Source organism: Lacerta agilis, chromosome 12 (assembly GCF_009819535.1).
Source record: "Lacerta agilis isolate rLacAgi1 chromosome 12, rLacAgi1.pri, whole genome shotgun sequence".
In the NCBI taxonomy this organism is placed as follows: Eukaryota; Metazoa; Chordata; class Lepidosauria; order Squamata; family Lacertidae; genus Lacerta; species Lacerta agilis.
In genome coordinates, this window is record NC_046323.1 from 54,389,302 (window position 1) to 54,403,762 (window position 14,461).

Consider the following 14,461-nt stretch of genomic DNA (forward strand, 5'->3'; position numbering starts at 1 on the left):
TCAGCTATTGGCTGTCCAGAGCACAAAATAGTTCAAAAGGCCATAGTGATGTCAGGGGGCAGCGGTGGGAAATGTTTTCTGGCCGCAAGGCCAAATCTTGAAACTTCTCAACTGCTGGAGGGCCCAATTTGGCAGGCAGGCAGGCAGGTTACCCACCTGCCATCACAGTGACATCAGGTAAAGCTGCACTTTGGTTCATTTTTACTCATTCTTCTCTAAACGAAGAGCTAGCAGTTTACCTTTCCTCCTGTGGCGACCGTCTCCTCATCCTGCTCGTCTGCAAAATAAATGAGCAGAGAGAAATAAACACGACGGCACAACTAACAATCCTTTACACCTCGTGCCTTCCGGATGTTTCGGACTACAACTCCCATCAGCCCCAGCACCCCACAGCCACATTGGCTAAGGCCGCTGGGAGTTGCAGCCCGAAACCCCTGGGGGGGGGGGTGCCTGGTCAAGGAACGCTGCTTTACCATCACTGCGCCTCAATGGGGCAATAACTGCGGCAAGAACAAGAGAAGAAAAATATGCACAAGCCATTGCTAGAGAAGTCATGTGACTTGGCAAACATTGAGCCTGTTACAGAAGAAAGAAAAGGAGCAAGGGTGTGTTCCATAAGGGCCAGAAAATTGGCACTCAACTTAAGCAGCAGCCTTGTATTATTATACTCCTGCATTTGGTTATATCCCACCTTTTTCCCGGACCGGGAAAGGGGCCTGTGGCATGGGACTCAGGGGGCCAACTCACCAGCATCATGCCTGTTCCTGCTTTAGCTGGGAGTGGCCCTTCTCCTGCCCATTGTAAGGCTCAGTGGCCCTGTGGGGAAGAGAGGAGGGAATGCGCAGGGGAGTGCCTGCTGGGACCATCACTGGGCACCAGTTTTTCCACCTGCCTCGCACCATTCCCCTGACCTTAATAAGGTAAAGATGCTGTTTACGTATCGTTGATTTCCCTTAACATTTTTGTTGTGAATGCCTTTTTGGCAGGAACACGGATGTGCCTCGTTTTAAAACACCGTTGAAATATATTGAATTGGTATGATGTAAAAAAACAAGTCAGAGGCTACTGGACTCCTGGCCTATAAAGCCCTACTTGGCCTTGATCGACCATGTCTCACTCCGTATGAGACCATCTGCCCATTAAGACCAGTATGAGAGAGGCCCCCTACTTAGGGGTTCCTTCCCATCTAAAGGTAAAACAAGCTGGGTAGCAATAAAAGCTTTTCGCCAGTTACAGCTACAAATCTATCACTACCCTGCTTAGAAAAGCATGCTTCAGCCTGCAGATATTTAGGGAAATAATCTAAGACCTTTTTTAAAAAAAATTAATAATATCAACTTGATTTAGATTTAACAATTTCACAACGAATTTAAAAACTTTTTGCAGATACAAATACAAAGGAATAACAACAACCACCACAAAAGGTAAAAAACAAAAAACAAAACCCAACAAAAATAAGAACCACAAAAAGTAGAAAAGGGGGAAGGAAAAAAGAACAAAAAAGAAAAGGAAAAGTAAGACTAAGTGTATAGTCACGTAAGTAACTTCTTCCAATGCAAGAGAGATACAAACAAAGGAAACAAAAAGCAGTTATTAATTCTAGTTAATGTATGGAAGGTGGAAGTCACTGTATAGACTATTTGTATGGAACTGTATAGATTATTTGTATGGAACTGCAGTAATGCAGGGAGGAATACAGGAAAGATAAAAAAGTTGAATAATGTGTGACCTTATTTTATTTTTAACCCATGAAATTACAAACATATTTGGGACTAAAAGCATTTAACAAATAGCCCGTTTCGTTTGCGAGGCTGTGATTTGTAACTGTCAGGAAAATTATGAAGGTTCCGTTAACACTAGTGGCATTGTCTTCAAGAAAGGTGAGCTTCCCTGAACGTTTTTTTTTTTAGTAGGGCAGGATATAAAAAGACTTGCCATGGCACTGTCAGCTATTTTAGTGAAGAATCGCCCTTCCCCTACCTACAGAGATAATTTTAAATGCCTGGGGCAGTTTTTAAAATAATAATTGCCTGGCAGCCTTTTGGAGGCTTCTCCCCTCTGCATCCTCCTTTAGAATGAGAGTCCTCCAGAGAATAAGAATAAGCCTCTACAGAAAATTGCTCTTACACACACCCCTGGAACAGGCTGAGTTACAAAGCAAATACAGTTGCCAGCCTCAAAGAAGAGGGGGGAAATCCATCATTAAAAAAACCAACGAAAGAACTTACCTAGGTCTGCTACTGTTCCTCCTTTCACTGGAGTGTTTTCACTATCTTTCTTTGGGTTTACTGCAAAAATTAAATGAGATTGAGAACGTCAGGCTGTGCATTCTCTGCAGTAACACTGCATGGGTTGTTACATTATGCAAAGGTAGCCTAGCCACCTTTTCACTCTCCCCACCATCGATCATATGGTTATGAACCACATTTTCTCATTATCTGGGCTTTGCACACAATGAGCCCCCATCCCAAGCTAACAAGCTTCCTTCGCATTTGTTGGTGAATTACATTTGATAAATAAAGAACTCAAGGCTAGGTTGGGCAAGATTAGGATGAAAGGTAGTGAGCGGTTCGTTAGGATCATCCAGTTATGTTTCTGGTTCTCATAAAAAACAAACTCATGAGCAAAGACTAGGACTGGCTGCATATAAGTTGAGGCCAGATGACCAAGGCTTCCTGATCAAAGCCCAGCTGACTGACTTGCTACTCTACAAACAGCAATTTTGAAGGACGCTGTCCTACTACTGCAATACTTGACGGAAGAACCATCAAGCCTTTCTAGTCAGGCTTGCAATTAGTAGTTATTTTGAAAAGCAGCTTCTTGCCTGGAACATCAAGTCACTGTTACAGCTGAGTCTTACTTTCCCAGGCTTTTAAGACAGACACCACTGAAAATCTTTGCCCAATAAGAAGAACCAAAAGAAAGGGGCCAGTTGCTGGACCTGGCCAAAGAACCATCTAGTTCAGCATTGTGTTCTCACAATGGCCAAGCAGATCATCGCAAGCAGGACCTGAGAGCAACAGCACTCTCTCCACCTCTGATTGCCACAGTACAGCTAGAAGATACTTATTTCATAAAACTGATACACCGCTTGATTATTAGAAAAACTCACAAAGTGGTTTATGAAAAAGATAAAGCAATACAATTATCTGTAAGAATTATTATTAACAATTAGACTTTCAAAAAGTTAAAATAACAATAAACTAAAAACAGATTAAAATCTGCATAAACATAAGCCACCATGATGAGTAGCCAACAATAATTATCCACCCTGAGACTGTGTAGGACTTCCAAGACACAACTGGGAGAAAGACCTTTGCTTCAATGGTCCAGGGGTAGGCAACCTAAGGCCTGTGGGCCAGATGAAGCCCAATCACCTTCTCAATCTGGCCCACGGACGGTTCGGGAATCAGCATGTTTTTACATGAGTAGAATGTGTCCTTTTATTTAAAATGAATCTCTGGGTTATTTGTGGGGCATAGGAATTCGTTCATTATTTTTTTCAAAATATAGTCTGGCCCACCAAATGGTCTGAGAGACGGTCAACCAGCCCATGGCTGAAAAAGGTTGCTGACCCCTGCTTCCTTCAACCATACACCTTCATTGTTTTGTGGCTTGAGACTTAAGCGCCCACGCAATGGGGAGTAAGCAAGCTGCACTGTAGACACCTGCACTGCCTTTGTGTCTTGCCGCTCCTTTGCCAGCCTAATGAAACACTTCTAAAATTTCATGCTCAAGGCCTGTCAAGTGGGAGACCTGCAAGTGCACAGCCAAGGTGTTAAAATAAAACACAGTAGTGACTGGGGACGGATGGACAGAAAGTACTTCCTTGTTCCAGCTCTGGATTCCTGCACCTGGATTTGTGCATTCACAGCTTGTTACATTTAACTGTTTACTTTGCTGATCTGTCCACCACAGTTCAGAAGAGGTTGACAGGCGCCACGCCTGCTGCAAGCCCAAGAGGGCACTGCTGTCAGCTTGCAGGCAAAACTGATTTGCGTTCTCGCAAGGGTCCTTTGTGAGTAACTGCAGAGAGCCATTATTCTTACACATTCTGGAAATTACTCCCTTGCCCAGTGCTGAAAATGTTACTTTTTGCCCATCGCTTCTCATGTTTCTGACAGTCATCTGTCTAGCACAGCCTCTGGTGCCTTGTCTACATCTTGTGCTAAACATGATGATGGTAGATAAGGTACAGAGCCTTCCAATATCCAATCAGGCAACTCCAGCTCCAGATCAGCAGAGTATTATGGCAGTATATCTTTTAAGCACACATTTTGCTGAGGAAACACACTCCTCTTTCCAACAGCTAATGTACACGAAGCCAGCTCTGAAGGGGTTTATTCAAGATCAAAATACAGACTAGATATTTTCGATGCTCCGAAGCAACGGAAACCAAATGCACTTCCACGATATATTCAGGGGGAAACAAACATTTATGTTGGCAGCTGGGGAACTATCCAAATTGAGGGGGGGGGGAGATATATCTAGGTAGTGGAGCTGATCACATAGCTGTGAGCCAATTACGGTCTGCAAACACAGACAAAAGACGCAGTTTTAGAAGGAAGGAGGAGGAAGTTCTGGATAGGAGAAGAATGTCTGGCTTGGTTCGGGAGGAAGGAGAGACGTAAGAATGGAACCACTGTGTGTCCAGCCACCTCTTTTGCAGGTCAACTCCAGCAGGGGCTTGAACATATCGCCTCAAGACTTTTAACATGAACAATTGTTTTCACAAAGGGAAGCAAAGATTGGCCTTTAATTCTTGGGGCAGGGGGGACCCTAAGAAAACAGGAAATTCCTAAATCTCCTAAATCATGCTCACATTACACTGAGTTCTAGGACTGGACACACACACTCTCCCTTCCGCTTTGAACCCAGAACCCAGGAGAGGTGCAAAGAGCTTCTCTCTGTGAGTCAGCCTGATGTGTGTGCCACTGGAGCAGTGTTCGAAACTCCAATTGTTCGAGGCGCATTTTGCAACAGGGAAATGTCATTAGCGCGAGCAGTTTCTGAGCCCTGGGTGCAGTACTGCACCTAAGATTTCAGATTAAAACTGAAGAGTGGAAGGAAAGGAGGATGTTTTTCTGCCTCCCCACTTCCAGCTACCATCTGAAGACTGGAGAAGAGACCCTCTTAAGAATATTAGGGGGGGTGGGCAGTGGAAGGACTAGACTATGTGAAAAATGAACATAATATTCTTTCATTTTCAGCTTTGTATTCTTGTTATTAAATAAGTGCACCTAGACATTCCATTGTTGCACTTATAACCTCGATTTAAGGTGCCATTTAGCTCCTAGCTTTCATATCTCAGTTTCTAACAATGCGTTGGATATCTCTGCACACATGGCAAGAATGTGTTGTGCTCTGCAAGAGCAGTCACTCAAACCCAGGTTTTATGCAAAAAGTCCAGTTTCGTTCCACCAAGATTACCCATCATCAGCATCAACAAACAACACACGGGAAAAGCCATGGTATGGAGACAGTTCAGTCATGGGGCAGGTATTTGGAACACTGTACCGTTTTTAGGAAGTACCACTTCTTCTATGTTAGGCACAGGGGTTGGATCCTCCATGTCCTTGGTAAGATCTTCTTGCTCATCGTCTTCCTTTTGCCCTCGCCTTTTCCCATATAGGCTTGCTTGCCTGTGACAAATTAAACACAAACAACAAATCACCTAATGGTTTCCTAACATACGGCTGCATCAGCTACATTCTGTACTACTGTGATACTGCATCTCAAAAGTATGGGCAGAGCCCATGTACCTATAAGAAACTTCTGGGCAGTGCTATGCACTAGGTGAATAGAAACCACAATATTTCTGGTCGGATGGCCATGTGTCATGGATGCTTTAGCTGAGAATCGTGCTTAGCAGGGGGTTGGACTAGAGGACCCTTAGGAGTACCTTCCAACTCCAATGAATTGCTAATTAATATTCTGAAGCTAACAGTAATCATTTTGTTGCAGTGTGACTCTCTGGGACTAGATAGATACGCCTGGCAGAAATTAGTGATTGCGGGCAAATGCATTCTTCTCAATTTGTGGCACAGGGTTTTAGGAGACACGGAATTGGGGATAAGTCTAATTGTAATAAGGAAAGGAAGGGTAGACAATTATGGTCTCCTTTCTTCAAGCTTCTCTGCCCACCCATTTGAGCCTTTCTAATGCCGTTAGTCCAGAACAGACCATTAATCATTCATAATATAACCTTAAGTGGCAGATCTGGTGTGAATAACAGAGACGTGGTTTGAAGGCCCAAGAGAGCCTGTCTGAATCCAGCTATTCCTGATACAAGGTCATTGAAAAGGAAGTGTGGGGCCCTACTAAGGAGATGGTCATGCTTAGCAGGGGCGCAGTCTAAGGCACAGTCCATTTTGCGTGTGTACACATAGTACAGGAAATCAGGACAGAATAAGGACTCTGCTTCAACCCACCATGAACAAGAGAAGATTAATTCACTAGACTGGATCTTTAGTGAAGAGCCCGGCTTTCAGAATTTCAGGAATTCGTTTCTGGAGAAAGCTGTTATCCTAATCAGTAACACTTCCTTTAAAAAAATTATATACACTATGATGCTGTTCAACTGTTTTAATTTAAGCTACTTTGAGGAGTGTATAGCAGAAAAGCCACACATAAATTTTAAATATGTGTGCAATAGCTTCTTAGGCTCATACAAGGAAGAAAACAGTTGTTGTTTTTTACGTTCAGCAACTGCACAGACAACTATATTAAAGAGCAGAGTTACATCAGGACAGACTTTGCCATATTGAGAAGTAAATTTGCTTATTAATGGTCTCCGCATGTCAACTGTGAAGCACTCATTAGAATGGAAGTAATGACTGCGTCAAGTTTTCTTCTACTGGCAGGAGGTACATTCCCCTTGGATGATCAAGGAATGAAGCTCAATGTGCAGCATTAAACATTCATGGACTCGAGGAGACGGCGTCTTAGCAGGCCACTGTAAATGTGGACTTGAGCCGAGCTGCTGGTTCATCTCTCTCCCCCTCTCCCTCAAATATTTCAGAAGTAAAGCATTGTAAACTGCAGAAGCTGCAGAATACTCACCCCTTCTTCCCGGCTTTCTTCCTCGATTCTGCTGGGGTGGGAGGAGGTGGTGGTGAAGGGGAGTGCCGCCGTTTTCTGGCACCTGTGGCTGCCTTCCTATCTCTCCGTTCAGGGCTATGGACTGGCTGTCACGAGGGTGGTGGGGGGGGAGGTCATCAGTGATAGGCATAACCTGTCCAGAACTGAGATGCACTCTGCTACCTACCAGGGCTAGCACTGTCAGTTTTTGCTTAACCTTAACTTGCTCATAAGGTTTTCAGGGAGAGGCTGCCAACTACTTAAGGGTACTACACAGCCCTTCAAAGATGCACTGCACAAAATCCACTTAAGGAAACACAAGTAGGCTAAAACTTCAACATATGAACTGCTGCATGTAAAAACTGACACAATCTCTCTCTCTCTCTCTCTCTCTCTCTCTCTCACACACACACACACACACACACACACACCATGGAAAGAACTAGTCCAGGCATAGGCAACCTTCGGCTCTCCAGATGTTTTGGCCTACAACTCCCATGATCCCTAGCTAACAGGACCAGTGGTCAGGGATGATGGGAATTGTAGTCCGAAACATCTAGAGGGCCAAAGGTTGCCTATGCCTGAACTAGTCAAAGGGATCCAAGCAAAGTATCAGGTCTAAAAACCCCTCTTGGCTCCAGCAGATCAGAAGATGGGAAATAGATGGGCCTGTGGAAGGTCAACAGAACTGGTCCCTGGTTCCTCGCAAGCCAGCTACACTTAGCTTGTTCACTTGCCATTTCGAGGAAAATTTGAGTCATAGAGCTATGTCCCACACTAATTTCAAGAAGAATACTGACATTTCTTGGAGAACCAGACAATCGGATAAGGTATAGCAGCACTGAGTAAAATGAAAGAACACCCAACTAATGCAGGTACAGGTAGGTAGCCGTGTTGGTCTGCCATAGTCAAAACAAAACAAAAAATAATCCCTTCTAGTAGCATTAGTTGGATCAAAATAAAAAATAAAATAATTCCTTCCAGTAGCACCTTAGAGACCAACTAAATTTGTTTTTATTTTGATCCAACTAATGCAGTTATTGTGCATTACATCCATCATATGAAATAGGGAAGTCTTACTTCTTCATTTTTCATATAGATACGCTGGCGAAAGCTGACCAACTTCTTGTTCTCATCTACTTCATAATCTTCTTCATTCATCCATTCATTGAATACATCTGTGTCCAAAATCCATTTAGCATGAACCTACAAAAGCAAGTGCGGGAACACACATGCACACAGTGGATTTCAGACAGGGTGTCTCCTCTCATTTTGAAAACACACGTTAAAAAAATTATTGCAATCCACTTTTTGAACAACTGCAGCAAGCAAGGAGGTCAGAACTCCTTACCTCCACCTTAATTTTTATTTGTCAGAATTTGTAAACTGCTCTGCATTCAGAAAATACCAAAGTAATATACGGGGGGGGGGGGGGGAGCATTGCAACACAAAAACAATAATGAATGAAGAACTGCAAAAAAGAGACTAAAATAATGATAATAATTTTATTATTTATATGCCGCCCGTCTGACTGGGTTGCCCCAGCCCTTCTTTCTGGGTGGCTTCCAACAATGTACAGGCCTTCCAGGGGTACACAGGCATGCTACTCATGTAGGTCTTAAATTCAGTCTGCAAAAGCAACCACTGAAATAATCTCCAGTAGCAGAGCTAAGAAACATTCACATGGTGGAAGTTGGAGCCCAGCAATATCTGGAGCCCAGCAAGTTAGCCACTCCCAGTATACAGGGTGTGTTCACAAGATTTAGTTCAGGCTTCGCCAGCCTTGTCCCCTCCAGATATTTTGGGTGGCTGTGCTGGCTGGGGCTCAAGAGGGTTGTAGATCAAAACAGCCCAGCACATTCAGTTCATAGCCAGAGAGGGGTCAACAAAAGGCAGGTGGAAACAGCACCCACCTCTGTACAACTTGCCAGCCTAAAACTTTAAAAAGCTGTTCTTTTGCTTTGGTTTCAACAAGATTAGAGTTCAGGAGCAGTTTATGTGGCACTAGAGTCCTGAGCCCAGTCTGACACAGCTCTCTTCTGTTCCTTCGCCTTAATTCTCATCACGTAATACTATTATTCTGCTGACTGCAGGAAAATGAATTAATGAATCCGGGAGTAATGTTTCATGTTGTCACACAAGTACAGCAATTATCTGAAAAGAAGCAGTTCTATTGAAACAATTTCCTTATTTTTCTCTCTCAACGAATGAAAACAGCCTCCACTCACAACTACTGCACACAGGCCTCTAATCATTCTGAAAGCAGAAATAAGGCTGCCAGTGTTGTACTGCCTCTAAGTTCAACAGACTCCAAAAATTATGAACCTTGTCATCATTAGCATGAACTCCAAGCCTTTAATCAAACAGACCTCCTTTGCCCTAACAAGTTCTCATTTCCAGCACTAGGGCATCTTAATGGTACATTGGCCCTTAAAAACAAAAAGCCCTTGCAACAAAACAAACATTCAATCTGGTTAATGAAATAGTTTACGAAGGACCATTTCTGTGCTGCGGTAATCGGATAACCTGTGCTGGGAGCTGAACTCCAGGCAAACCCCTCCTGCCTTACTTTGGGGCCTTATCTCTGCCAGGAGAGATGAGAGCCACCCGCTGCATTGCTTAAATAAATAAAAAAAATTCTCATTTAATTTTTAAATGATTTGCAGCATTGAAGAACTCAATTCTAAAAAGCTTCTTTCTGCAGTTTCAATATATTTAATTTCATGAAATTTATATATGGCTTAATTGTTTAAAAAAAACCACCTCAAAGCAGTTTACATGTGTTTTTATTATTTTATAATGTAGTCTTAAAATACTGGTTGGGGGGGTTTGTACTATTTGTACACCACTTGGAGTGTTTGGTTTTTTTAAGGAACACATTAGTAAGTAAATAAATAAATGGAGCTTTTCCTGCTGCAGTGGGAAGAGTTATTTTGGTTTAGTAAGACAAGTGCTTTGTCTATTGCTATTCTAGACTTACTGTTTGCCCTCTTCCGTACTTTGCAGGTGTGAAACAACATGCTGCATTCTTTCAAATACCATTTCCCCCTGGGAACGGGAGGCTGTGAAATTACGTCAGCGCAATTTCGGGAAGAGCACACACTCACCTTCCACGGCTTCTCTGGAATTGGAGGGTCTTCGATTTCGGCATCTATATCAGTAGCATGAACCCAAGTGTCATAGCTATAAAGGAAAATCAAAAACAACAATGTGAACTCATCCCTCAGTAAAAACAAAATCGAAAATTCTTTCTAGTAGCACCTTAGAGACCAACTGAGTTAGTTGCTGGTATGAGCTTTCGTGTGCATGCATGCACACGAAAGCTCATACCAGCAACTAACTCAGTTGGTCTCTAAGGTGCTACTAGAAAGAATTTTCGATTTTGTTTTGACTATGGCAGACCAACACGGCTACCCACCTGTAACTCATCCCTCAGTAGTTTCATTATGGTAAACGTAAAGGTGAAGGGACCCCTGACCATTAGGTCCAGTTGTGTCCGACTGGGGTTGCAGCGCTCATCTCGCTTTACTGGCCGGAGCGATACCTATTTATCTACTTGCACTTTTGATGTGCTTTCAAACTGCTAGGTGGGCAGGAACTGGGACCGAGCAACGGGAGCTCATCCCACCGCGGGGATTCGAACTGCCGACCTTCTGATCAGCAAGCCCTAGGCTCTGTGGTTTAACCCACAGCGCCACCCGTGTCCCTGTTTCATTATGGTAGCACTGCCATAATAAAAGAATCCAGTGATTTTGTATCACACTCATTGTAAAAGAAAGAAAGAATGAAAGCCTTTTAAAAGACACGGTAAAACATATCTTTGGGCAAGGCAGCAGACACAGCAGTTGAGCAAAAGGAGCCCTCAGCTACTATTTCAATGGAGCAGCTGCTCAACACCTTAAAGAGCCCGGCCATTATTTATTTCTACAAGAATTATGCCACTTGATATAATCTAATTCGTTTAAAAGAAAAACAACACAACACAATTCAACATTTCCTAAAAGCTATAAATAAAAATAAGATAAAAACAAGGCAATTTCAAGGCAAAGGCTGCAACAGCTGACCCAAAACAACATAACGTGTGTTTATGAAAGGATGTGGACGGTGTAACAGATGACAGTTTCCAGCCAGCGATGAGGAAGGAACGTATAATGGATTTTTGGCGTGGGTTAGTGTTTCTCAAGATCACCGTATCTGCTTCTTGCAGCAGAAGATGGTGCAGACATAATGTCAAAATATCACATGCAAGTCCGAAAATGTGGTTTGTTGTACTGCCAACAATCATGGGGGGCAAAACCATGGCTTGCAAGCAGCCTTCATAATAGGATCTGAACCACAGTCTGAAGACAGCCTGCATAGGATGGTCTAGGAAAATGGCAGTTTGTTATGATGGACTGCACTGAGGGGCTGCTGTTTGGGAAAGCATCTATGAATTATCAAGGAAGGTAAGGGGAAAGGAAACCACACAAACTGGATACAGGTAGGTAGCCGTGTTGGTCTGCCATAGTCAAAACAAAATTTAAAAAAAATACTTCTAGTATTACCTTAGAGACCAACTACCGTGTGTCTCCTAAAATAAGACATAGCCATAAAATAAGCCATATCAGGATTTCTATGCATTTGCAAAATATAAGCTGTTCCCCGAAAATAAGCCATACCCCGAAAATAAGCCATAGTGATGCGGCACCTCCCATTAAAACAGCCTGGAGAGGCGTGGCTATGTAGCGTACTGATGTGACGCGGTTAAAATAAGCCATCCCCTGAAAATAAGCCATACTGTGTTTTGTTGAGAGGAAAAAAATATAAGACGGTGTCTTATTTTAGGAGAAACCCGATAGGTTTGTTCTTGGTATGAGTTTTCGTGTGCTTGCACACTTCTTCAGATACACAGACTGGAGTTTGCCCGTCTATCTGTAAGGGGAAACGTGGTTTGGAGTCTATCCTACGGTTGGGGAAAGCCATGGTTTGGTGTTACTTCTGAAACAATCCTGTACTATCAAGGTGAGGGTATTTCATGTATCTAATGATGGATGGTCTTTTATGGGGACACAGCAGCAGTGCTCTTGGACAAACATCAGTGCAGGCAATGGCAGGCTTTGAATTTCAAATGGTAGTGACAGAATGTATCCCTCCCACCCGATAAGCAAGGGGGCAATATTTTTGAAAAATGGGTGCCGGCACTTCAATCCTTGTCATTACCTGTCTGGGTAATAGCCCCAATGCACAAGAACTTGCTTGTCTTTCTTCATTACAGGTCTTAGCCACTCTTCTGCAAAAGGGAAAAAGAAAATGCCATCAGGGTCAGAAAGTGATCCAGCTTTAACACCATTCCAGTTTCACAAGCTTGAAAACATTCACTTTTGTCATCTGAAAGGGAAAAGTTAACAAGAGGCTGCGTTGGAGATTCATTTTCTTAATGGAATGTCTGTAGTGTTCATGCAGGGTTAAATAAGAGATCATAAATTGTCTAAAGACATTGTGAGGGTGAGCGGGACATTCCAGTACCCATATATGCGGTTATGTTGAGTGCAAAGCTCCCTGCTGGTCTTGTTGGCAAAATATGATTTTCTATTATAAATCCTACATGACCTGAATCTGGCTGTATCAATTGGCTGTGTTCCTGAAGCTTCCATCATTGGGAAGCACAGAGTCACGTCTCAATTAAGTTGCTGGGTTAATTCACAACTACATGGCAAAGAAGTGTATCTTTGATAACCTCAGAGCATCTGTCCCTTTTGTATCTTTGAAGTATATCTGCTAACATCCTGGAGGCCTGTGAAGTGTCAATATGGCCAGGATGCTTGTTCTTCACTTCCTCCTATCAATCTTGTGTCTTTCTTCTACCTGATCTTGGAATGCTAATTACCTGTAGCCTAGGAAGTAGGGTTAGATCAAACCAGTTTCCTGCTAAGTTCAAAGATTCTTTGTTCTTCTCATGGCCACATGGCCTGTGGGGGGAGTTTGCTCTGGACACTGTGATTGGATGATTTGAATCTTGGAAGGCGGGTTTTGTGTTCAATAAAAAGTACCTGTATGAGGGCTGGGGAGGAAGCTCTCGCTCTTTCTTATCTACTCTCATACAGGTCGTTTGCTGGTTCAAGCTTCTTGTCTTTTCTCTATTCTTTTAAGTAACGTGCCGTGGTAATTCAACTAGAAACACCACAAATGTCCATCTACAAAGGGCTCACAATAAGCAGAAGAAGTGGAGTTGGAAAGTAACTGCTGCTCAGATTGGCTCAATTCACAGTATCTGGGTAAGAGCTTTGTCAGCGTGGAGCAAGGAGAAAAGCAGTAGTACAGAACAGAATAGGAGAGACATTTAGTGATTGCAGTGGTACCTCTGGTTACAAACTTAATTCGTTCCGGAGATCTGTTCTTATCCTGAAACTGTTCTTAACAAGAGGCGCCATTAGCAAAAGCGCTCTTCCTGCGGCACGCACACGCCTCTGGCGCGAGATTTCCGCTCACATTCCGGGGCAAAGTCTGCATCCGGGAGCAACTACTGGTACTTCCAGGTTAGCGCAGCTCGTAACCAGACATGTGCGCAACCAGAAGCGTTTGTATCCAGAGGTACCATTCTATTTTTATTTCCAACATTTATACACTGCCCAGCAGCAGTGTTTGCCTGTAAACAATAAAGTGTAAAACAGGAACAGATGATGACGTCCATCCGGCGAAGTTCACAGCAACATCAAAAATTTCCCACTTCTTAAAACTCCTAACACATATAAAAGACTTAGGAAATCACTAAAAGGTGGGAAAGTCATGAAAATGCCCTAACACAGGTGCCAGGCAAGTGTCTCTGGGCAGGGCATTCCATAATCAGGGTGCCATCCCTGAAAAGGTCTTCTCAAGTGGCACCCACTACATCACATTTGGCAGGGGCGTCCAAAGAAGGGCCTTAGAGGCGTCCAGTTCCAGTCTGCCTTAATGGAGGCAGCCCCCACAGCAGCAGGAGAGCGTAGGCGATGGGAAAACAAGAATAGAGGGTAAATAATTCTTGCAAATTCCACCCAGGGGTGAGGGGAATGGGCTTCACTCGCAGTCCATCTCGGTACACGGAATGCAGGGGGCAGTGAGGCGCTGAGTGCAAAAAGCACCTCGCCTGCAGAAAACCCTCCAACGTCGCCATTAAGAAGCAGGGGTTCTCCTGTTAATTATGGCTTAATTGGACTAAAGTACAGGTGCGTGCTAGAAGAGATGAGATCACAAACTGCGGATCAAAACCAACTGCAAGGACTTTAAGGTTTGAACTTGAGATAAGACTTTATTCAGTGCAAAAGACGGTGGGGGGAGGGGAACCTCTGATGGATGGATGGATGGATTTGATTGATTGACTTAGGATTATTTATTTAAGATTCGGCAACCCCCCTATGAATGT

The 14,461-nt window shown here is 43.4% G+C and overlaps 1 protein-coding gene across 2 annotated transcripts in view; it reads right to left on the minus strand.

The window, feature by feature from the left end:
• Positions 1-14,461, minus strand: part of SMARCC1 (SWI/SNF related, matrix associated, actin dependent regulator of chromatin subfamily c member 1) — an 89,748-nt gene that overhangs the window by 56,319 nt on the left and 18,968 nt on the right. For both annotated transcript variants that reach the window (XM_033166150.1, XM_033166149.1), the window contains 7 exons: positions 12,280-12,349; positions 10,188-10,263; positions 8,161-8,286; positions 7,063-7,187; positions 5,518-5,642; positions 2,229-2,288; positions 240-277 (listed from right to left, as the gene is read on the minus strand). In XM_033166150.1, coding sequence (XP_033022041.1) covers positions 240-277; positions 2,229-2,288; positions 5,518-5,642; positions 7,063-7,187; positions 8,161-8,286; positions 10,188-10,263; positions 12,280-12,349 — 620 coding nt within the window. The remainder of the gene's footprint in view (positions 1-239; positions 278-2,228; positions 2,289-5,517; positions 5,643-7,062; positions 7,188-8,160; positions 8,287-10,187; positions 10,264-12,279; positions 12,350-14,461) is intronic.